This window comes from Perognathus longimembris, chromosome 3 (genome assembly GCF_023159225.1).
Source record: "Perognathus longimembris pacificus isolate PPM17 chromosome 3, ASM2315922v1, whole genome shotgun sequence".
NCBI lineage: Eukaryota > Metazoa > Chordata > Mammalia > Rodentia > Heteromyidae > Perognathus > Perognathus longimembris.
Window position 1 is genome coordinate 94573396 of NC_063163.1, and position 23287 is coordinate 94596682.

Genomic DNA, 23287 nt, shown 5'->3' on the forward strand with positions numbered 1-23287 from the left:
GAGGAGGCCTAACCAGTCCCCAGAACTCCTGTAGCAGTAGGATTGGGCTGGGGAAGAGGAGTTAGAGAAGGTATTTCTTTTGCTTTCCTCCACTTGACCTCAGGGTAAAGGAGGGACAGTTGAAAAGAGAATAATTCTCAACCTCTAGGGACCACAGGCAAGAACCCATGATGATAGGGCACTGAGGAAGAGGAACCTGGATAGAGCCAGGAAGGGTGGTGGTCAGCATTCTAGACTGAGGTGACTGTGGACTTGCAGTGTCTGTGCCTGCCGCAATGAGCTCCACTATGGCGACTTCCAGACAGACTCGAGCCTTGCTACTCTGAGCCAGGGTAAGTTCTGCTTGATTTAAGTTTGTAATCAGCACTGGGATTGAACTTGATGTCTTGTATCTGCTGGACAGGCTCTCTACGGCTGGAGCCATACCTGCAGATTCTGCCAGTACTGGTGCTTGAACTCAGAGCCTTGTGCAGCATTTTCTTTCATGGCTTGCACTCTACCCTTTGAGCCATGTTCTCATCTTCACTTGGAGCTAGGTCTGAAATTTGACTTCAGGGACTGGCTTTGAACCTTGATCCTCAGTTCACAGCTTCCTCAGTAGTTAGATTACAGGCATGAGCCACTAGTGCCTGTCTTGTCTTGGTTATTTATTTCTCAAGTCCCAATTCTGGGACTTAAACTGAGGGCCTGGACTCTGTCCCTTTGCTTTTTCACTCAAGGTCTACTACTTCAGCCACAGCTCCACTTCTAGCTTTTGGGTGGTTAAATGGGAAAAAGTCTTTGCTGCCCAGGTTGGCTTCAGCCCAAAACCTTCAAGATCTTAGCCTTCTGAGCAGATGGGATTATAGGTATAAGCCACCAGCACCCAGCTGGTGTGTGTGTCTTGAGTATAGAACCTGCTAGTGTCTCATATTTTGTAGACACAGCATACTCTACCATTGAGCTAAATCCCTAGCTCCTTGCTTTCTATGTAGTCCAGGCTGGTCTGGAACTCTAGATTTTTCTGCTTTAGCATCTCAAGTATTGAGATTACAGGTATGTGCCACCACACCAAGGTCCAGTGTTTGTTTTTTCTTTTGTAAGGTTTAAACCACTCATTTCCACTTTAGTACCAAAAACTAGAAGTGGTTCAAGTGATAGAGTACCAGCCTTGAGCACAAAAGCTCAAGGGCAGCCAGATGCTAGGGGCTCATGCTTGTAATTCTGGTTACTCACAAGCCTGAGTTCTGAGGATTGAGATTCAAAGTCAGTCCAGGCAGGGAAGTCTGGGAGACCTATCCAATTAACAACCAAAAAGCCAGAAGTGGAGCTGTGGCTCAAGTGGTAGAGTGCTAGCCTTGAGCAAAAAAGTTCAAGAACAGTGCCCAGGCCCTGAGTTAAAGCCCCAGGACTGTCACAAAAAATTCTTTTAGCTGGGGATATGGCCTAGTGGCAAGAGTGCCTGCCTTATATACATGAGGCCCTGGGTTCGATTCCCCAGCACCACATATACAGAAAATGGCCAGAAGTGGCGCTGTGGCTCAAGTGGCAGAGTGCTAGCCTTGAGCAAAAAGAAACCAGGGACAGTGCTCAGGCCCAGAGTCCAAGCCCCAGGACTGGCCAAAAAAAAAGAAGAATAGACAAAAATTTTTTAAATTTTTTTCTTATTATAAAGATGATATACAGAGGGGTTAGTTACAGTAAAAAATAAGTTCTGGGGCTGGGGATATGGCCTAGTGGCAAGAGCGCTTGCCTCGTATACATGAGGCCCTGGGTTCGATTCCCCAGCACCACATATACAGAAAATGGCCAGAAGTGGCGCTGCGGCTCAAGTGGCAGAGTGCTAGCCTTGAGCAAAAAGAAGCCAGGGACAGTGTTCAGACCCTGAGTCCAAGGCCCAGGACTGGCAAAAAAAAAAGTTCTACCAGGCACTAGTGGCTCATGCCTGTAATCCTAACTACTGAAGAGGCTGAGATCTGAGGATCACAGTTCAAAGTCAGCCTTGTCAGAAAAAGTCTGTGTGACTCTTAAGTGAACACATAAAAGGCTGGAAGTGGCACTGTGGCTCAAGTGGTAGAGTGCTAGCCTTGAGCAAAAAGAAGCAGGGACAGTACCCAGGCCCTGAGTTCAAGCCCCAGGAAAGAGAAGCTCGGGGACAGTGCCAGGACTTGAGTTCAAGCCCCATAACTGGCAAAATAAATAAAAATTCTTAGGTGCTGAGCTACAAAATATCACCATTGATGATTACTGTGTGCTTCCTCTCCTGCATTGGGTTGTGAGGTAATAGGTGGCATCCACATTGGTCACCTTTCCAACATCCTAGAATATATAGGTGTGTACGGTCTTCAGTGTGAACTTGTGAGCTTGGACTGCGGTCCTCCAGGCTGCTGGCTTGTCACCAGTTCTGTGTTATTTGATCACCTTTCCCACACCAGTCTGGGCCTCCAAGTCCAGCATGAGAGGAAGGAGCCAGCTGGGCAGCGGTGGAAAACAGGGAGGTCACTGAGCAGTGGAGGGGGATCTGCGCTGGGGAAAGGTGGTCAGGCAGAGCCACAGGACACAGGCTCCCTGGCACCAGACGCCTGAGGCGGCATGCAGTAGCAAAGCCCTAGAGATAGGCCATAGAAACAGCCTAGCCAGGTGCTAGCCACTCGTGCTTATAATCCTAGCTACTCACCAGGCTGAGTTCTGAGGACTGCAGTATGAAGCTAGCCCAGGTAGGAAAGTCTGTGAGATTCTTAGCCACCAGTTAGCCACCAAAAAGCCTGAAGTGCAGATGTGGCTCAAGTGGTAGAGTATCAACTTTGAACAAAAAGTGAAGGGACAGTGCCCAGGCCCTGAGTTCCTGCCCCAATACTACTTATACAAAGGGGAAAAACAAAGATGCTAGGTCTCTGTCTGCAGGCAGTGCACTTGTCCATCTGATAGCGACTTATGTGCCATGTGCCGTCCTCACGGAGGTCTCGTGAATGGGCAGTTGTGAGGGCCCCGGGCACAGGGACATTGTGCTGGGCAGGAGCTGGGCTGGTGGCTAGGAAACACTTTCCCAATATATTTGTATTGGGGTGAGCCCCAAAGAAAGTAATGTGAGTGCAGGGCTGAGGGAGGAGCAGACACATAGGGCCTGGGGCAGGTAGACATGTCTGAGGAGTAGTACGAGGTCCATTCCTGAGCCCTGTGGTCCATCGCTGAGAGGTGCTAGCCTGGTGGCACGGGGCTTCAGCCAGGCGAGGATCTGGGCTTGTACAGCTCCAAGAGGTGGGAATTCCTTGAGCACTCGCAGGCCTCTCTAGCTGAGTCACGGGAGTCTGATGTGGTGACACGGATGGCGAGAGGGCAACACTGGGCAGTTGCTGTTCCCCTTAAACCCCATGTCCCAGCATACTCAGCTGGCTGGGTGGCAGAGGGCCCAGCTTGGAGTGGGTAGAGGTTCATGGCTCCTTCAAACAGTCCAGTGTGCTAGGTGACCGTGTTCTCAGACTTTTCCTTCCTTCCTGGAGGGATGGTAGATAAGTAGTTTGCAACAGGTGGACCCTGGGGACAGGCTGGCAGACTGCAACAGAATAAAACTGGTTGGAAAATGTACAGATGTCTTCTCTCCAAGCTAGGCAGGAGAGAGGTTCTCCATGGGGAGAGGATTGCTGCAGCTGCCCTCACCTCCCTGCCGCCACAGGGAGCCTGTCTTCTAGAAACTTGGAAGTGGGGCAAATGGCAATAGGGCTTGACAACTCTGGCTAAAGTGTCTAAGATTTGGGCTGGGAATCTGACCTAATGGTAGAGTGCTTGCCTCCCATACATGAAGCCCTGGGTTCGATTCCTCAGCACACATAAACAGAAAAGGCCAGAAGTGGCGCTGTGGCTCAAGAGGTAGAGTGCTAGCCTTGAGTAAAAAGAAGCCAGGGACAGTGCTCAGACCCTGAGTCCAAGCCCCACGACTGTCAAGAAAGAAAGAAAGAGAGAGAGAAAGAAAAAAAAAGTGTCTAAGATTTGAGTCTCTCCTAAGGAAATCAGCATACCACACACCACAGTGCAGGCTGATGTGAGCTTGAGTACTGCGGAAGTGGCGATCCTATATTGAGTAGCTTTTATGCTTACTTACAGGAGTGTTCTTCCAATTAAAAATATTTTTTTCTGGCCGCCAAGTACTGGTGGCTCATGACTATAATCCTAGCTATTCAGGAGGCTGAGAACTGAGGATCAAGATTCAAAGCCAGCCAGGGTAGGAAAGTCTGTGAGACTTATCTCTAATTACTAGAAAACCAGAAATGGTGCTGTGGCTCAAAGTGGTAGAACGCTAGTCTTGAACAAATGAAAGAGCTCAGGGATAGTGCCTAGTGTTGTGCCAAGTCGTGAGACGACCACCAAGAAGGCCACCGAGACTCAGACGTTCCAAAATGCAAAAGCAAGGCAAGGCTTTATTCAGGCCAGCTGCAACTCGGGCCTCGTCCTACCCACCGACACAGCAGAGGTTAGGAGGGAGCCCCGAGCTGTGATTACACAGAGCTTATAAAGGCAAAAAACAAAGTTACAATAATCAGGTGTTCAAGCAAGCAAGATTAGGACACAGGTACAAATCTGATAGGGCTCGAGGCATTCTAGGGGTGGTTAGAGTTAAGCATTCCCAGTGGTTAGAGTTCTTGACCGACTGGGCCCTAATAAGCTTGTCCTGGGTTTGCTCACAGGGCCTGCTGCTTATCTCAGGTTCACGTGGTAAAGTGGGGTTTGCGTGGTAAAGTGGGGGGCCTGACTTCAAAGTCTGGCACTTAACCTAGGCCCTGAATTCAAGCCCCATAACCCAAAACAACATGTTTTTGTTGTGATGAGTGAAGCTGGGCACTGGTGGCTTATACTAGTAATCTTTTTTTTTTTTTTTTTTTTTTTGGCCAGTCCTGGGCCTTGGACTCAGGGCCTGAGCACTGTCCCTGGCTTCTTCCCGCTCAAGGCTAGCACTCTGCCACTTGAGCCACAGCGCCGCTTCTGGCCGTTTTCTGTATATGTGGTGCTGGGGAATCGAACCTAGGGCCTCGTGTATCCGAGGCAGGCACTCTTGCCACTAGGCTATATCCCCAGCCCTATACTAGTAATCTTAGCAACTCAGGAAGCTGAGATTTGAGGATCATGGTTTGAAATCAGTCTAGGCAGACAAATCTGAGACTTTTTTTTTTTTTTTTGCCAGTCCTGGGATTGAACTCAGGGCCTGGGAACTGTCCCTGAGTTTGTTTGCTCAAAGGTAGCTCTACCACTTGAGCCACAGCACCATTTTCGTCTTTTTCTGTTTATGTGGTGCTGAGGAATGGATCCCAAGGCTTCATGCATGCTAGGCAAGTACTCTACCACTAGGCCAGATTCCCAGACCCAAGTCTGAGATTTGAGGGGGATGGAGGGGGGTTCGTTGTGGGGCTTGAACTCTGTTTTGAGCCTGGGCACTGTCCATGAGCTCTTCAGCTCAAGGCTAGTGCTCTACCACTTGAGCTACAGCACCACTTCCAGTTTTCTAGTGGTTAATTGGAAATTAGTCTCATGGACTTTCCTGCTTTGATCATGGTTCAACATGATCCTCAGATCTCAGCCTCCTGAGTAGCTAGGGTTACAGGTGTGAGCCTCCTGTGCCTCACTAAGTCTGAGACTTATCTCCAATTAACCAGCAAAAATTTAAGCCAGCTGGATGCCAATGGCTCACACCTGTAATCCTAACTATGTGGGAGGCTGAGATTTGAGGACCAAAGTTCAAACCCAGCCTGGGTACAAAAATCCAGGAAACACTTACCTCCAACAAACTTCTACACAAAAAACAAAAACCACCACCAACAACAGTGACAAGAACAAAGCTGGAGGTGGAGGGAGAGCTGGGGCTCAAGTAGTAGAATGCTAAGCCTGGAGCACAAGAAGCTCAGCGACAGTGCCCAGGCCCTGAGTTCAAGCCCCAGGACCAGTGAGCGTGCATGCGCACGCCCACATCCACACACACACACCAGCCCTCTTTCCAGGAAAGCTGTGGGTGTATCTGGGTAGAGTTAGAGAGGGGCTTCCCCCTTCCCCCTGTACTGGGAGCAGGGTGGGGCCCAGGCCGTTCCCAGTAGAATGTGACTTCCAAGGTCAGGAGGTTTCTGTCCGCTTGGTTCCTGCCTATCACCTTCCTGATCTAGGACTGGGCTTTCCAGGCTGGCTTTTCGGTCGGCATTCCTGTTGTGACCTGTGACCTGAGGCTGCCATCTGAACTGTTCGCCACACCTTCAGGGATTGAAATGGTCCACTTATATATCTCAGGCAGTTACAGGTGGGCAGCCCGGCTGGCTGCTGAGCCTTGATTCCTCCTCTGTGGGGAAGCTTCTGGGTGTCTGTCAGTGGGGTGTGACAAGGGCCTGGGAAAGCTGCAGCTCTAGGAGGACGATGGAGAGGCAGGAGCTGAGAAAAGTGGCGATCAGGTGGGACTCCAGAAGCCGTGCAGGCAGAAGCATCTAGCAACACAGGTGAGATATATGGCACCATGGCCGCTCTAGAAGAGTGAGTGGGCCTTTCTTTTGTGCGGTGCTGGGGTTGGAACTCTGAGCTTTCCTCTCCACCTTTCAGCCATCCCCAAGTCCCCATCTTTTGAAATCTTAATTACTTCTGGAAAGACCCTGTCTCCAAATAGGTCACACTCTAACTAAATCAAAGGACATGTGGAAATAAGCTCAGCCTCTACCACACGTATGCCCCGATGGCCACTAGAAAACCCAGGCGTGGTCCTCGCACCTGTAATACTGGATACTCAGGAGGGTGAGACTTGGAGGATTGCGTTTTGAAGCCAGCCAGGGGAGAAAAGTCCTTAGACTTTGTCTCCAATTAGTCAGCAGAATGCCGGCCTGAAGGCAAGACACAGGTGGTAGTGGACCAGCTGTGATCAAGCAAGAAGAGCAAGAATATGAGGCTTTGGGGCTGGGGATATGGCCTAGTGGCAAGAGTGCTTGTCTCGTATACATGAGGCCCTGGGTTCAATTCCCCAGCACCACATATGCAGAAAATGGCCAGAAGTGGCGCTGTGGCTCAAGTGGCAGAGTACTAGCCTTGAGCAAAAAGAAGCCAGGGACGGTGCTCAGGCCCTGAGTCCAAGGCCCAGGACTAGCAAAAAAAAAAAAAAAAAAAAAAAAAAGAATATGAGGCTTTGAGTTCAGGCCTGTGTATTGGTGTGCTCATTTGTGTGCCTGTGTGTGCATGGATGCATGTGCAACAACACACACACAAGCCTCTAGTGATTTCCTCCAGTTAGGCTCTATCTCTTAAAATGTCTACAACTACCAAAAATAGGGCCACCAGCTGAGGACCAAGTGTTCAACATGTGACACTGAGGGCATTTCATATTCAGCTTATATGGACAAAAATGTTTTGTTCCCAAGGCAGATGATTAAATAATGCAAAGTATCCATTCTTCCCCTCTAATAAGTCCCACAAACTTCTTTTTTCACACCCAGACACATGTGCCTGTAATCTGAGGACTCTGGAGGCTGAGGCAGGAGGAAGGACAGTTCCAAGCCAGCCTTTGCTACACAGCAGAAGACCCCGTTTCAATTAAGTCTAAACTGGGTGCTGGTAGCTCATGCCTGCAATCCTAGCTACTCAGGAGACTGGGATCTAGGGACTGTGGTTTGAAGCCAGCCTTGGCAGGAAATATGTGAGACTTTTTCAAAAATTGTTGGTCATGGGGCTTGAACTCTGGACCTGGGCTTTTCCCTGAGCTCTTCAGCTCAAGGCTAGCACTCTACCACTTGAGCCACAGCACCATTTCCAATTTTCTGGTGAATAATTGGAGATGAGTTTCATGACCTTTCCTGCCTGGGCTGGGCAGCTTCCTGAGTAGCCAGGATTACAGGCATGAGCCGCTGGCACCCAGCCCAGGATTTTTTTTTTTTTTTTTTTGGTCAGTCCTGGGGCTTGAACTAAGGGCCTGGGCACTGTTTATGAGTTTCATTTCCTCAATGCTAGTGCTCTAACACTTGAGCCACAGTGCCACTTCTGGCCTTTTCTGTTTATGTGGTGCTGAGGAACTGAACTTTATGCATACTAGGCAAGCACTCTACCGCTAAGCCAAATTCCCAGCCCCAAATTATTGTGTGTGTGTGTGTCTGTGTGCGCGCCAGTCTTTTTTTTTTTTTTTAGCCAGTCCTGGGCCTTGGACTCAGGGCCTGAGCACTGTCCCTGGCTTCCTTTTTGCTCAAGGCTAGCACTCTGCCACTTGAGCCACAGTGCCACTTCTGGCTGTTTTCTGTATATGTGGTACTGGGGAATCGAACCCAGGGCCTTATGTATACGAGGAAAGCTCTCTCGCCAATAGGCCATATCCCCAGCCCCTGCCAGTCTTGGGGCTTGAATTGTCTGCTTGTCCCTGAGCTTTTGTGCTCAAGGCTAGAGATTGCCACTTGAGCCACAGCTCCATTTATAACTTTTGGGGATTAAGTGGAGATAAGAGTCTCTCAGACTTTTCTGCCCAGGCTGGCTTCAATCTGTGATCTTTAGATCTTAATCTCTTGAATAGGCAGGATTATAAGTGTGAGTGATAGGCATCAATCAGGATTTTTTTTATATAAAATGTGAAAGAGCCAGGCACCAGTGGCTTACTCCTAGCTAATCCTAGCTACTAAGGAGGCTGACATCTGAGAATCACAGCTCAAAGACAGTGGGGGCAGGAAAATCTGTGATATTCTTCTTTTGGATAAACTACTCAGAAAAAGCTGGACGTCGCTCTGTGTCTCAAGTGGTAGAGTGCCCAGGCCCAGCCCCACCCCCCAAAAAAATGTGGGCTGGGAATGTGATAGAGTGCCTGCCTAGCATGCACAAAGCCCTAAGTTCCAATTCCTCAGCACCACATAAACAGAAAAGTGGGAAGTGGCGCTGTGGCTTAGCAGCTCAAGGTCAGTGCTCAGGCCCAGAGTTCAAGCCCCACGACTGGCAAAACAAATAAATGCATGCATGTGCAATAGACATTGAATCTCGTTTTTCATTAAATCCTGGGTTATTTTCCCACCTTCACTTTGTCATGCATTGACAAAAACAAGCAGAATGACATGCTGGAGTCAGCGGGTCAAAAGGTAAGAACCGGAGTTGGGCCTGTGTGAGCACATCTATGCTGCCAGCACTTGGGAAGCTGAGGCAGGAGGACTGAGAGCTGGAGGCCAGCCTGGGCTACACAAGCCAGGCCCTATTAAATTTTTTTTTTTTTAAGGCATGTTTATGGCTCTTCCTAGTTATTTTCCAGAAGATGGGTTGGTTTAACAGGTACCGTTTGCAGTATGGGGAAAGTAATCTTGCGTTGGTTTGCCTGCGTTTGATTTTAGCAGTCTATTAACCGTTTACTGGGCTTCCATTAACCTTTTATTAAAGCAGTTATAGTTGATTGAATTTCAGGCAGCACCGTCGGGTGGGGCTGGGGTGGCGCGAGCGCGTTGGGGCGCCCCCTGCCGTCCATTGTGACGCCGAACGCGCCCCGGCTCCCCCAGCGAGCGACCCGGGAAGAGCCGGGAGAGACGGAGTCCCGGAACCATGGCCGAATCCCAGGAGGAGCTGCTGCAGCTACAGAAGGACAACCGCGACGGGCGGCTGCGGAACCAGGAGCTGGAGGAGCTGGTGCGCGGGCTGGAGGCCGAGAGCGAGAGCCTCAGCGCGCGCCTGCAGGACCTGCGCGAGTACGAGCGCAGGTGCGCGGGGGACGCGGCCGGATGGGGCGGTCGGGCGGGCGCGTGCGTGCGTGAGAGCCGGCCCTGCCGGCGAGGGCGCCGAGTGGGGCGGCATCCCAGAGTGTCTGGCCCACCCTTCGTGGCCAGCCCTGGTCCGACACCCCAAGGACCGTGCGGGAGGCGGGTCGGGTCCGGAGCGGCGGGATCCCGAGCGCCTCGAACGCTGCGCTGCCCGTGGCACTCTCAATTCTCATCCGCAGTCTGCAGCAGAGGAGCATCGAAGAGGCGCAGGCGCTACGCCGTGACCCACGGGTGGTGGCGCGGGAGCGTGTGGAGCGGGCGCAGCGGCTGCTGGAAGAGACCGAGCAGCACAAGCAAGAGCTGGTGGGGGCGGGGCTCAGGCCCTAGAGGGGGCGGGGCCAACGGTGGGGCGGGGCCGCGGGTGGGCGGGGCCGGCCGAGATCCCGACCGCGCTCGGGATCCTCCCGGCAGACGCTTCACTGCCGGCAGCTGCAGCAGCAGTGGGAGGAGCTGTCCAGTCAGGTAAGTCCGGGGATGGGATGGCAGTTCCCTGTCCCGCAAGACGCCCTTGCAAGCTCCGCTCTCACAAGCCTGGTCCCCAGCTCTTTTACTACGGCGGCGAACAGTTGAGCCAGCAGCAACTCCAGGCCCAGCTGGTGGCGACGCAGGTACGGAGGCGGGCCGGGGTGGGGGCGGAGCCGTAGGCGGGATAGTGGAGCGTCGAGCCGGTGAGTGGCTCCCAGGTCCCGGAACTGCACCTGTGGCTTTTGACATTTCTCGGATCCTTCGGGACCAAGCAGCTGGAGCAGGCGGAGGCCAAGCGTGCCACGCAAGCGGAAGCCTTGAGGCAGGTGAGAGCCGAGCCGGGGTCGGAAGAGGGGAGGCTTCTGGAGAGAGTGGAGTGTGGGTTAGAGGGAGGGGGTTGTGGAGGGAGGACGGCCCTTCAAGTTTAACCAAGACTTCGCACCCCAGGGAGTGCAGCGGACCCAGGAAGCTTGGGCCACCTTCCAGGAGCAGACGGGGGTCCTGCAGGTGCGCCCGCCCTCCCTGAGAACCGGCCACTGTGTGCGTGTGTTTGTGTGTGCGTGTGTGTGCGCGTGCGCCTTGAACTCAGGGCCCGAGTTTTTCCCTTAGCCTTTTCCGCTCAGAGCTGGCGCTGGAAAGGAAGGTGGTGATGAATTGAGAAGAGTCGCATGTGGTTTTCCTACCCGGGCAGGCTGTTTTTTTTTTGCCAGTCCTGGGGCTTGAACTCAGGGCCTGAGCACTGTCCCTGCACTGCTTCTGCTAGTACTCTATCACTTGAGCCACAGCGCCATTTCTGGCTTTTTCTGTGTATGTGGTGCTGAGGAATAGAACCCAGGGGTGCATGCATGCTAGGCAAGTGCACTACCGCTAACCACGATCCTCCGACCTCAACCGCCTGAGTAGCCAGGATTACAGGCGTGAGCCACCAGTGGCTTCTGATCGCACTGGGCCCACCCCTCACGCCTGTTCCTCCAGGAGCTGCAGGGGAAGGTGATGGAGGCGGCGGCGGCGCTGGAGGCTTCGCGAGGCGGCCTAGAGGTGTAAGGGACCCGGGAAGAGGGGTGCGGGGTGGGAATGCGGGAGGTGGCCGCGGCAGGTGGCTCACTTCCGTGTCCGTCCCGCAGGCGGCGCTCGAGGCCCCGTCGGTGGCGGGCCGGCGCCGGCTCGCTCATGGAGGAGGTGGCCCGGGCCGACTGCGTGAGCACGGACCGGGGCCGGTGGGCTCAGGCGGGCTGGAGCGGGGGGGGGGGGGGTCGGGGGGGTCCCGGCCTCTGCCGGAGAGACCCGGACGCCGCTCCTTCTTTGTAGAAGCGGCTGCTCGGAGGCGCGGAGAGTTTCAGGTGAGCCCGACGGCGGGTGAGTGGGCTCCAGTCCCCCTCTCGGTGCCCCTCGTGGCCGCTGCCCATCTGTGTGTCCGCCGGTGCTTGGCAGGCTGTGGGCGCTGGGCACGCTGCAGACGGCGCTGCTGCTCCCGGTCGGTTTGCTGGCCTTGCCGCTGCTCTTCGTGGTGCTGGCGAATCCCGACTTGCAGGGCCTCCCGGACCTCCCTGGCCTTAGCGCGGACGTCTCCTTCCGCCGGCTGCGCTACACGCTGTCCCCGCTGCTCGAGCTGCGCGTGCGCGGGCTGCTGCCTGCCTAGTGCACATCACGCCCACTGCACGCATCTCTAGTCTCCCGTGTAGTTTCTGGGGCGCGCGCAGTGGGGAGACCGCGATGGGGCCTGTGTCCCCTGGGATCCAGCCGCCGTCCCTGGCACCTAAGCTCAGAACGCCCGAGTCCTGGGTAGCCGTTTCTGATTCTGCACTTCCCTTCCGTGTGTCCTTTCCCGTGTGCGCCTGGGCTATTTATTTAGCTAGTTGCCTGCTCCGGTACTTGAACTCAGGGCGCCTCCTTCCTGGGCTGGCTTTGAACCTCCATCCTCAAATGTCAGCCTCCTGACTAGGTAGCATTACAGGGCTGAGCTACAGTGGATGGGGGGGCGGGGAACACAGATCCTGGGGCCTGGGCACTCTCCATGAGGTGTTTGTTGTTTTTTGACTCAAGGCTGGCACTCTACCATATGAGCCACAGAGCCACTTCTGGCCTTTTCTGTTTATGTGGTACTGAGGAATCGAACCCAGGGCTTCATGCATGCTAGGCAAGCACTCTACCACTAAGCCATATCCCAGGAGGATTTTTTTTTTTATGAATGTTTGGCCTTGTGGAAAATTGTGTGTGTGTGTGTGCGTGTGTGTGCGCATTGGTGCTCTACTACCTGAACCACAGCTCTACTTCCAGCATTTTGGTAGTAACTGGAGATGAAGAGTCTTATGGACTCATGGATTTTCCAGTCTGGGCTAGCTTCAAACTGTGGTCCTCACATTGTAGTACAGAGCCACCAGGAGATTTTGTTATTTATGTGGCATGTTTTGCTTTGTGGAAATTGTGTGTGTGTGCACGTGCACTGTGACCTGGGCAGTGACCCTTTTTGGCTCAAGGCTGGTGCTATATTACTTGAGCCACATCTCCACGTCAGGATTTTTTTTTGTCAGATGTTAACACTTGTTAGGAAATGGACTTTGACATTATTACTTACAAGTACCCTAGTATTCATAGAGGTTGACCACAAGTTATCTTTTCACACTTCTCAAATTTTCTTTTTTTTTTTTTTTTTTTTGGCCAGTCCTAGGCCGTGAACTCAGGGCCTGAGCACTGTCCATGGCTTCTTTTTTGCTCAAGGCTAGCCCTCTGCCACTTGAGCCACAGCGCCACTTCTGGCCATTTTCTGTATATGTGGTGCTGAGGAATCAAACCCAGGGCCTCATGTATACGAGGCAAGCACTCTTGCCACCAGGCCATATTCCCAGCCCCTTCTCAAATGTTTTTATATTTAGGTCTGTTTTACCAATTTTTTTTTTTTTGGTGCCAGTCCTGAGACTTGAACCAAGCCTTCAGCACTGTCCTTGAGCTCTTTTGCTCAAGGCAAACCTCTACCACTTGAGCCACAGTTCCAGCTCCAGCTTTTGGAGGTTAATTGGAGATAAAGAATGGATTATAGACACAGGCACCAGCTAGCTTAGTGGAAACTATTCCTTGGACTTTATCTGACACAAATGCCGATTGATATTTTTCACTTAGATTCTGGGGTGTGAACACAGAGTCTTGTTGGTCTTAGGTGCTAGATTACTTGAACCAGGCCCTACATTATTTTGTTTTTTCACGTCTCCATATGTTGCCCAGGCTAAATTGACATTTTCTTGCCTATACCTCGCAAAAGCTCAGATTACAGAAGCTTTCTACCTTGCATTCTCTGAAGATAATTTTTTTTTAAATTATGGGTGGTAGTAAATTTGTGTATGGATTCATGTGTTCTAAAGAAGCTATTTTTAAGGCAGGCATTGGTTGCTCACACCTGTAATCCTAGCTACTCAAGGGGCTGAGATCTGAGGATTGTGCTTCAAAGCCAGCCAGCCTTGAGATGCTTACCTTCAATTAACCACCAGAAAACCCGAAATGGTGCTGCTCAAGGCCATTGAGCCACAGCGCCCCTCTGGCCGTTTTCCATATATGTGGTGCTGGGGAATCGAACCGAGAGCTTCATGTGTAGGAGGCAAGCACTCTTGCCCCTAGGCCATATTCCCAGCCCCTGAGATGGGAATCTTTTAGACTTTTCTACCCAGGCAGGCTTTGAACCTTGTTCTTCAAGTCTCAGTCTCCTACCGTTAGGATTACAAGTGAGCCACCACCAGCACCTGGCTTAGTTGTTTTTGTTAGTGTGAAATTTGAGACCTAATTCCACGTTGGACTGTGGAGGTCCTTGGCCCTGGAGAAGACATGGGGTGGGAGCCTCTAGCTTTTGGGCATTTGGCTAGACCCGTCCTCACCCACTGTGCCTTCTGGATGCCATTAACCCAGCCAGGCACTTTCCAATACAGCACATTTTGGGGCTTTTATTTTGTACACATTGGTTAAGTTGCACGTAAATTTTGTTTTTTTCTTATACACAAGAAAATACTTCATGTACCTATGTAATAAGACAGGTAGGGAATGTGTCCAGTGCAAACAATTCACACCTGTGTGCAGAAGCACCATCACGATTGTCGACTCAGTCTCTCTGGTGTCACCGAAGTAGTGCCATACTCATGCCATGCCGTGCCGAGGGAGCAGCTGCCAGCATCTGAGGGCTGGGGTTCTTTTTACTATAAAACAACCCTGCTGGGTGAGGTGCTGGGCTGCAGGCAGCTCACCCAGTGACCACAGGTGGGGCCTCTTGGGGGCAGCAAGGGGCGGAGGTGCTCACAAGCCCCATGATTTGAGGAGGCTTCAGAAGGGTGGCTCAGGGAGAGGGGCTGGACTTCAGAAAGTCTCTCCTTAGTAGGGGATGTCATTCTGATAGTACTGGATCATGTCGTAGGTCCGGCTCCTGGAAGACCAAGGGGACAAAATGAGAGGGTATTTACTCATCTTCCTTTGCCCCCAGCTCCTGGACCTCAACCTGGCCCCTTCACTCTCAGCCCTCCTCAACTCATGGGCTTGTTTTACTTCATCTTAGAAGACTGCTTTCACACCCTCAAGAGGTCACTGGCCATTTCCCCTGGTGTCCTCATGCTGGCTCTGAGCTCCCACTTCTCTCTCATCTCCATGCATAGGAGCCTGCTGAGCCTGCTCTGCTCCCCCCCACCCTTTTTGCCAACCCTAAGCTTGAACTCAGGGCCTGAGCACTGTCCCTGGCTTCTTTTTGCTCAAGGCTAGCACTCTACCACTTGAGCCACAGTGCCACTTCCAGCTTTTTCTATATATATGGTGCTGAGGAATCAAACCCAGGGCTTCATATATGTTAGGCAAGCACTTTACCACTAGGCCAGATTCTCAGCCTCTGCTCTGCCCTTTTTACACTGCCCTTATTAGGCTCTGTCCCTGAGCTCTTCAGCTCAAGGCTGGTGCTCTACCACTTGAACCAAAGAACCACTTCCAGCTTTCTGGTGGTGAATTAGAGATGAGTCTTTTGTGCCTGGGCTGGCTTCAAACCCTGATCCTCTGCTCTGAGCCTGCTGAGTAGGATTAGGCGTAAGCCACAGGCAACCAGTTCACCTGGCAGCTCTTGTAGGCAAGGTGGCCACCGCCCCCCTCTCAGCCTCCTACTGTGGGTGTGGAGTGGCTCAGCCTCCTTCCCTCATCTTCAGGGGCGCCCTCTGTGGATTACCCCAGATTCCTAGAGCTGCTCCCTCTCCCACTTGTCAGAGCTGCCTTCCTCTTGCTTACACCAGGCATTCCAAAGCCATGTGACTATCATCCACACCAGCCTCTATAGATGGGGTCTAACAGGAGTAACCACCAGTCCCCTTCCTGCTACTGGCCCTGCATTTCTGGGTCTCAAGTCCAGCCCTAAGTGAGCTTGACTTCCTGCCTCTCACCTCTTCTAGGTGTTCCCCTCAGCACCTCCCCCAGATGCTCTAAACCAGAACCTGTTGCCCCCTGACAGCTCTCACCAAGGCTTAAGTAATCATGGGTCTCCCACAGGGGGGCCGCTCAGGGACAGCAGAAGCCTTGTCACCTGCTTCGGGCCCAATCCTGCTAGTGCTTGGTGAGCAGGGAAGAGGGCCCAGGGGTGACTTGCCTGTTGCTGAGGAAACAGCTCTGGATCACCTTCATGATGAAATTCGCCGCCTCCCGCTCCGTCATGTTGGGGCTAAACCTGTGTCTGGGGAGAGACAAGTAGGGCTGTACTGCTGCTGATCGATGCCCCTCGCAGCGAGGGGTCCACTTGTGCACTGGACTTCAGCGGTTGTGGAGATTTGTTCAGCTAAGGGCTATGGCCTGGAAAGGTACCTACCAGAGTCTGTGTGCCAAAAGCTGAAAAAAGTACCTGGTTTCCCAGCACATTCCAGGCCTGAGTGGCCCTGTGAGGAGAACTAAGCATAGGGGAGCTAAGTTACTACAACCCCAGGGCCCAGGCCTTAAGGAACTAAAGGGCACATGGTTGGGACAATCCTGCAAAGATGGTTTGGTGGCCATCTTGGTTTCCAAGGACATGACCCACCACACAGAAGGTTCCCATGTCTGGGTAGCCTCAGCCACGATCAACTTTCCCATGTGGCCTGCCTCTCCACTGAGGAACCTACTTCAGCAGCTTGATTGTCTGGCCTCGGAAACATGGCAGGCCCGTGTCCAACATGAGCGTGACCAGAGAGACGACCGCGTCCATGTAGGGTCTGTGGAGAGATGGGGAGGGATGAGGGGAAAACAGGCTAGCCTGAGCCAGCTGCCCCTGCCTCTCCCTCCATGATATCCACAGGTGTGACCTGGGGCCTCCAGCCCTTTACACTGCTTTGCTAGGGTTGTTCAATCCCCCCTACCCCAAGATGCTACAACCCTCTTTGTTGTACAGGACTACAGTACTGAGTACCACACCCTGCTGTGTGGTCCTGGCTAAGTGACATGCGCTGTGATGCCAGGACAATGGAAGTCTTGAGAGTGCAGCCCGGGATGCAGGTGGTGCTCAGGCTGTGGTGAAAGGGTGGGTAGGATGTTCAGAAGGGGAGGCCTAAGGCTGAGGGGGTGTGGGGCAGGTGAGCTCAGTTTGGGAGACTGCAGGATGTGGCTGAAAGCCCAGAGAGAGATGTCTGGCACAGGGAGCAAAGAGAAGGTAGAGACGAGGGGTTCTCTTTCTCTACCCAATTCTCCAGCATTGAGGGGCTGTCCTCACCATACCCCATGCCCTCCACCTGTTGCCCCAGGGCTTACCGCACAGCCAGGTAGCCTCGGACGCACATCTCCATGAACCACTTGAACGGTGTGGCCTCCATCTTGCCCCCCATGATCATCACCATCTCGTCTGTCAGCTTGATGTCTGGCTCCCAGCCAAGGTTGCCACCCGGGGAGCTCTCAAACATGAAGCCAAAGTCTGCAAAATCCCAAAGCCTGTCACGGGGCTGATGTGTGGGGTCAAAGACAGGAAAGGACTCAGATCCCATGAACTATCACACCATGAGAGGCCGCATTCTCTTGGAGACTGTGGGGAAGCACCAAACACTGGAAGATGGGGGAGAAATGGAGGTGGGAGCCCCCCAAAGCTCAGGCTGCCACCCCCCGCAACTCATCTCTTGGTTTCCTTTTGCCCACCTGGGTCTGCTCTACAGCGGGGTGGCCTGAGGGCTAACATGCTTGGGCCTTAGAATTGAACTTGATGCCCACCCTGACCCACATGGCTAGGTGGTCATAGCAGGCTCGCCCCTCCTGTGGGCTGAGGGGATGGGGAGGTGGCGCTGTGGCCCGGCTGACCGATATGGATGATGTGGCCCTTCTTGTCCAGCATGATGTTGCCATTGTGCCTGTCCTTGATCTGCAGCAGGAACAGCAGGAGGCTGTAGGCGGCCATGCTTCGAATAAAGTTGTAGCGTGCCTGTGTGGAAAGTGTGAGCTCACAATGGCTCAGGGACCTGCAGATGACCCCCCAGCTGTGCCCCACCTTGGAGCCAGAGCCCTGGTCAGTAAGCCAGGCCCTTCCTCCCATTCTCAGGGTTTCACTTCCTTCTGGGGTGATCTAGTTTTAGCGGTTCATAAAGGAGAACTCAGAGGAGCAGCAGAGGTGAGGGACAGGTGATAGCAGGTGGGTGACCAGGGTGGAGGCCCTGCCGGCTACCTGCTGGAAGGCCAGGGTGGACTCATCCCCGTATTGGCGAGTGAAGTAGTCATACATGCCGAAGTCTGTCTGGCGGCCCAGCTGGTCTCGGGAGGTGCAGTCGGGGATGCATTCAATCACTCCACACTAGGCCCGAAGTAGGAAGAGTGAGCCTTGAGGAATGGCAGGTGGGAGGAAACAGGCCCCTTGCCGGACTCCTGCTTAGGGAACTTACCCCAGGGGCAGTCGCCACTACCCGGTAAGGAAAAACAAAAAGGTCCAGGCCAACAAGCTGGAAGATGTTCTTAAAGAGGTCGATGATCTGCAGGGCCAGCATATCCTGGGAGGGATGACATAGGAGATGATGACATCTGGCGGTCTCACCACCTAGCCTACACACCTCCCAGAGGCCCTCAAAGGTCATACAGCACAGAGGCCAAGGGCTAGTAAGGGAAGGGGCTGGCCACAACTGGAGTCTGGCACACTGAGCATGAGGCTACACTACTGCAAAGGTGTGTGAGTAAGTTGAGCTCTGCCCTCCTCAGGTATGTCCCTCTGGATAGGCATTGGAGGTAGAAAGGCAGGGAGGGGCTGGATAGAGAATCCTGTTTGGCAAAAGCCCTAATTCACTTGGTGGCATCTGAACCGAATGGGGAGAAGTGGCTGTCTGCTTGTGAGATTCACTTCTTTGGGGAAAGAGGGCCTGGTGCTGCTAGCCTAGCCCTGTTACCTGCCGGCAGTCGTCCCCCACTTTGAAGATGGCAGCCTGCCAGCAGATCTTCTGGCCGTCAGCCTCCTGCCTGCTGCACTCATCCTCGGAGTCTGAGCGGCAGCGCAGCCCTGGGGATGGGGCAGAGGCAGTGCCTGTTAGCTGGGGCAGTGAGAGGCTTCTGAGGAGACCTGGAAAAAACTTCAGGGGACTTGAGGATCACTTGCACAAAGCCCTAGGGGACTAAGGGACCCAAGAAACATCCCAAGTCAGCAGGCAGAATGATGGGGCCAGGGCCCTTTACAACCGATGCACCTTTTTCTTTCCTTCCTTTCTTTTGCCAGTCCTGGGCCTTGAACTCAGAGCCTGAGCACTGTCCCTGGCTTCTTTTTGCTCAAGGCTAGCACTTTACCACTTGAGCCACAGCACCACTTCTGGCCATTTTCTATATATGTGGTGCTGAGGAATCGAACCCAGGACTTCATGCATACAAGGCGAGCACTCTTGCCACTAGGCCATATCCCCAGCCCCTCGATGCACTTTTCCTGGTCCCAATGGCAGCCAGAGAGGGAGGACTCAGGGATCAGAATATGGGCAAGGCTATGGAAGGCATGTCTCCACACCGGCCAGTACAGCCAGATCCCTGTGCTGGATTGTGCCCCCCTAAATTCATACCCCAAATCGCAAATGGGATATTGTTGGAAATTTAGTCTCTGTAGAGGTAAAAAATAAGTCATACTGGGTAAGACCTGGGTGTCTAGTTCAATGACTGGTGTCCTTGTAAGAAGGAAGTTTGAATATAGATACCCAAGGCAGAGATGCCACATGAAGAAGTCAGGGAGATCTGGAAGGATGCAGTCGCAAGCCAAGGAAAGGCTGCCACTACCACCAAGGGCTGTGAGGCCACTCCAAGCAGAAGAGGCAGTGGAGGGCCCTGCCTAGAACCCTTGGAGGAACTGGGGGCCCGCATGCCTTGATGCCATACTTCCTGCGTCCAGAGATCATACACACCCAGGCCATGAGGATTTGTAAACTACCCCAGAAAAGCACATGCTACTCAGCTTCAAGAGGGAACCTCCTGCATGGGCCAGCTGACTTGGACTGACAGATACTCAGAGTGGGAAGGTTAGTCACTGCGCATGCTCCCTGCCATCTCTGAATGGGCAGATGCATGGACAGACATCTTTTATATAGGGGGGCAGGCCTAAAGCAGCTGGCTTTAGCAGAAGTGCTCACTGACCTTCTTTTTCAAGTTCACTCACTCCACATCGTTTCACCTTAAACTTAGCCAGATATGGGGCTTTTGCAGCACTAAAAAGAAAAGAACAAAATAATATGGCACATGTGATGAGGCAAATACAAACTACTTTGATTCATGCCTGTAATCCTAGCAAGTACAGGAAGCCTAAAATAGGTGAAATCTTGGTCTAGGCACGTGAGTAGGTAAGAGGTGAGACCTTATTTAAAATATAACACCCTCAGTACATCTTAATAATAATAAAATTATATATAAAAAATAACCAGTGAAAAAGAGGGTTCAGTGTAGCTCTGCAGTAGATTGCATAGTTAGCAATCTATAGGTGCTGAGTTCAAACCCCAAGCCCAGCAAACCTATGTAAGGCAGCATCAGGAAGGGGTGGGCAGAAGCAGGCACCCACCTCTGCATGGGAGTCCCTGACTTGTAGTCGATGTCCAGCACGATGGCCTCGGGGTTGCTAGGTAGGTAGCAGCCTAGGATAGAATGAAGGCACAGGAAGTTCACACCAGTTTTAACGGACCTCATGTACACAGTCTGCCTATGGTTATCCCTGCTTTGCCAAGGGATGTCTGCTCCTTGCCTGTGGCACCAATGATTTATTCTGTGGATTGTTGTGGGTCTGTCTTCCCCAACTCTGTGATCCTTCACAGATCTTCCCAGACATCCAGTGAATAAACCACCCATCCCAGGAGATGTTCCTCCAGGCGGTCACTCTGGGCCTCAGCTTCCCAGGTGCCACTACACATGCTAGGGCTTGTGTGGGGCCTGTTCGATTTGGTGTGCAAGCTTCCACATGGGCAGCCTCCACGTCCCTTCCAGCACGTCCCTTCTAGTACCACCCTTGTGTGGTGTGGCTGGCCAAACCCTTGTCTCCACATGGGCTCTACACTGCCCCGAGAGGCTGCTCACCTGGCTGTACCTTCACCTCAGATAGAGCTGACAGACAAGCCTTCTTTCTCTCATCACCTTTAGGGTAGGGCCTGAGAAACAAGACAGAAATACTCCATTGTCTCTTGGGCCTCTGGGAGACACATCAGGACCACTCCTGTCTAGGTGCCCTTCTCACTGAATACCCAGTGCCTCCCAAAGGCCTTGCCAGGCCCAACTATCAGGAGACATTCACACAAATGCTGGTGACTTCCACTCCTCACTGTTTTCTGTTTCTGCCTTTCACCTATGTGTGGGTATGTGTGTTGCTGCCTAAGGTATGGGGGGGGGCAGTTGACTCTGGTCCCACAGTTCTGGCTCAAATGCTACCTCTACCCCTTTGAGCCACTGCATGACTTTGGGACCCTCAGAACTTTGGCCTTAGCATGAGGATGAGAGGCAACTACTGGGGTCACATGTCTGTCATAAGATGATGCCCGAAAATGTGCCTTCTGCTATAGCTTGATCTGGAAAGTTCCATGTGTTAAAGGCTTGGTCTTCAGTTTGACACATGGGTGGTGTACCCTTAAAGGGGTACACCAGTCTCCTGTGGGACACCAGTCTCCTCTCTCTCTGTCTTCTGACTGCTATGAGGTGAGCAGCTTCCTTTGTGTGATGCCTTGCTACGGGCCCAAGAGTAACACGGCTAGTGGACTATGGATTGAAAGCTTCAAAACCAAGAGCCTAAAGAAATCAACTTTCTCAGCTGGGTGCTGGTGGCTCACACCTGTACTACTCAGTACCTGTAGCTACTCAGGAGGCTGAGACCTGAGGATTGCAGTTTGAAGTCAGCCTGGGCAGGAAAGTCCATGAGACACTCTACTTCAATTAACAACCAGAAAACCAGAAGTGGTGCTGTAGCTCAAAGTGGTAGTAGAGTGTTAGTCTTGAACAAAAAAGCTCAGGGATAGTGCCTAGGCACTAAGTTTAAGTCCCACAACACACACACACACACCCCAAACAAGTAAAGCAAGCTACTAGGCCAATTTCAACAAGTGGAAGGTACTGAATGAGCCACCCCTAGAAGACAGTTTCTTTCTTTCTTTTATTTTTGTTCCCCAGTCCTGGGGCTTGGACTCAGAGCCTAAGCACTGTCTTCTTTTTGCTCTAAGGCTAGCACTTTGCCACTTGAACCACAGTGCCACTTCTGGCCATTTTCTATATATGTGGTGCTTGGGAATCGAACCCAGGGCTTCATGTATATGAGGCAAGCACTCTTGCCACTAGGCCATATTCCCAGCCCCAGAAGATAGTTTCTAAAGTGCTGTACTTACTTGATGATGGCTGACACATTGGTGATCTTGTTAAAGAAATCAAACTCCCGCTGGTAGAAATCCTTGGCTGGGCCAGACAGGGAGCCTGTGATCTCTTCTACTAACTGCTCCAGAAGATCGCCAATGTCAGCTGGTGAGAAAACAAAGCTATTGAGCTCCTTCTGAATTATGGATACTGGATCTAAGTAATGCCATCTTGACCTCATTGCCATTTTGGCATCTTAACAGATGATGGGGAATGTTCACCCAGTTCCCAGAACTCTAGAGCTGATATAGGACTTTCTCTGATCTGCAGCTGTGTTGTGGGTTGTTAAGCAATATAGAGGTGATATTCTTTGAATTGCAGGTGTGCTATGAATTGTTAAGCTCCAGGAAAAGTTTTGTTCCAGAGAATACTTGCCCTTGATTGTCCTTTATTGTTCCCCCTAGATAGCTTGCTTCATAGAACAAGCTTTGCCAGCCCCCATACCATGTGACATTTGCCTTGATATGGGCTATGTCTATCTAAGCTTTGTAGTAACCGCATTAAGGGCTGCAGGTTCTTTGGAAGGCTAGTCTGTCCGCAGTCACCTGCTTTCTAATAAAGACTCCCAATTGACCTCTCAAAATGTGGCTTCTCTGTATCTTGCTGATTGAGTTCCTGTAGAATACTTCGGCCACTGCAGAGGCACCTCAGGACCAGCCGTTAAGTGTTGGACCGGCCCCCAGGCCCTAGTGCTGTGTGGAATGCCCTCGAGGGACAGAGTATGAGGCTACCACTTGCTCCAACTTCCCCTTCACTGTGGGAAAAGACAAGAGTGCCTGCATAGAGCTAGAAGCAGTGGCCATGTGCACCATGGTCACATTTCCTCCTACTGCCTGCTTGTCATCAGAAAATGCCCCTGGTGAAGCAATAATTATTAATTTTTAATTAATTAATAATTATTAATTTTATTAAATTCTACCAGAGCCATGACTTCTTTCTTTTTTGGTGGTATTGAGGCTTGAACTGAGAGCCTTTTACTTGCTCAATTGGTGCTCTACCATTTAAACCACATCTCCACTTCTTATTCATGGAATTTCTTTTTTTTTTTTTTTCAAATTTTTATTATCAAACTGATGTACAGAGAGGTTACAGTTTCATACGTTAGGCACTGGATACATTACTTGTACTAGAATTTCTTACTTTCATGGAATTTCTTTCTTTCTTCCTCCCTTTCTTCTTCTTCCCCCTGCCTCCCTCTCTTTCTTTCTTTCGCCAGTCCTGGCCTAAGCTGGCTTCTTTTTTGCTCAAGGCTAGCACTCTACCTCTTGAGCCACAGCACCACTTCCAGCCTTTTCTGCTTATGTGGTGCTGAGGAATCA

At 52.0% G+C, this 23287-nt stretch overlaps 2 protein-coding genes across 3 annotated transcripts in view; one reads left to right on the forward strand and one right to left on the reverse strand.

Moving 5' to 3' along the window:
• Positions 1 to 8981: 8981 nt before the first annotated feature.
• On the forward strand, positions 8982 to 11894 carry Tmem191c (transmembrane protein 191C). The gene is made up of 10 exons (XM_048343408.1): positions 8982 to 9650; positions 9890 to 10013; positions 10122 to 10172; positions 10253 to 10318; positions 10448 to 10501; positions 10623 to 10682; positions 11151 to 11215; positions 11300 to 11372; positions 11484 to 11515; positions 11607 to 11894. Exons 1-10 carry the CDS (start codon positions 9496 to 9498, stop codon positions 11812 to 11814), a joined length of 888 nt encoding a protein of 295 aa, XP_048199365.1. The 5' UTR covers positions 8982 to 9495; the 3' UTR covers positions 11815 to 11894.
• A 2190-nt stretch (positions 11895 to 14084) lies between these two features.
• The window catches only part of Pi4ka (phosphatidylinositol 4-kinase alpha), a 123120-nt gene continuing 113917 nt past the window's right edge, over positions 14085 to 23287 (reverse strand). For both annotated transcript variants that reach the window (XM_048343403.1, XM_048343404.1), the window contains 12 exons: positions 21944 to 22073; positions 20652 to 20722; positions 20143 to 20215; positions 19725 to 19795; positions 18506 to 18615; positions 18011 to 18115; positions 17797 to 17922; positions 17436 to 17556; positions 16899 to 17058; positions 16277 to 16366; positions 15772 to 15855; positions 14085 to 14577 (listed from right to left, as the gene is read on the reverse strand). In XM_048343403.1, the coding sequence (XP_048199360.1) occupies positions 14526 to 14577; positions 15772 to 15855; positions 16277 to 16366; positions 16899 to 17058; positions 17436 to 17556; positions 17797 to 17922; positions 18011 to 18115; positions 18506 to 18615; positions 19725 to 19795; positions 20143 to 20215; positions 20652 to 20722; positions 21944 to 22073 (1193 nt within the window). In that variant the 3' untranslated portion in view covers positions 14085 to 14525. The remainder of the gene's footprint in view (positions 14578 to 15771; positions 15856 to 16276; positions 16367 to 16898; positions 17059 to 17435; positions 17557 to 17796; positions 17923 to 18010; positions 18116 to 18505; positions 18616 to 19724; positions 19796 to 20142; positions 20216 to 20651; positions 20723 to 21943; positions 22074 to 23287) is intronic.

Bases quoted from the DNA above. Each gene is read 5' to 3' on its own strand.
- Tmem191c (XM_048343408.1), top strand. From the start codon at position 9,496: ATGGCCGAATCCCAGGAGGAGCTGCTGCAGCTACAGAAGGACAACCGC. The intron at 10,502-10,622 runs GTGAGAGCCGAG...TTCGCACCCCAG, and splicing joins AAGCGGAAGCCTTGAGGCAG to GGAGTGCAGCGGACCCAGGA. The intron at 11,516-11,606 runs GTGAGCCCGACG...GGTGCTTGGCAG, and splicing joins GGAGGCGCGGAGAGTTTCAG to GCTGTGGGCGCTGGGCACGC.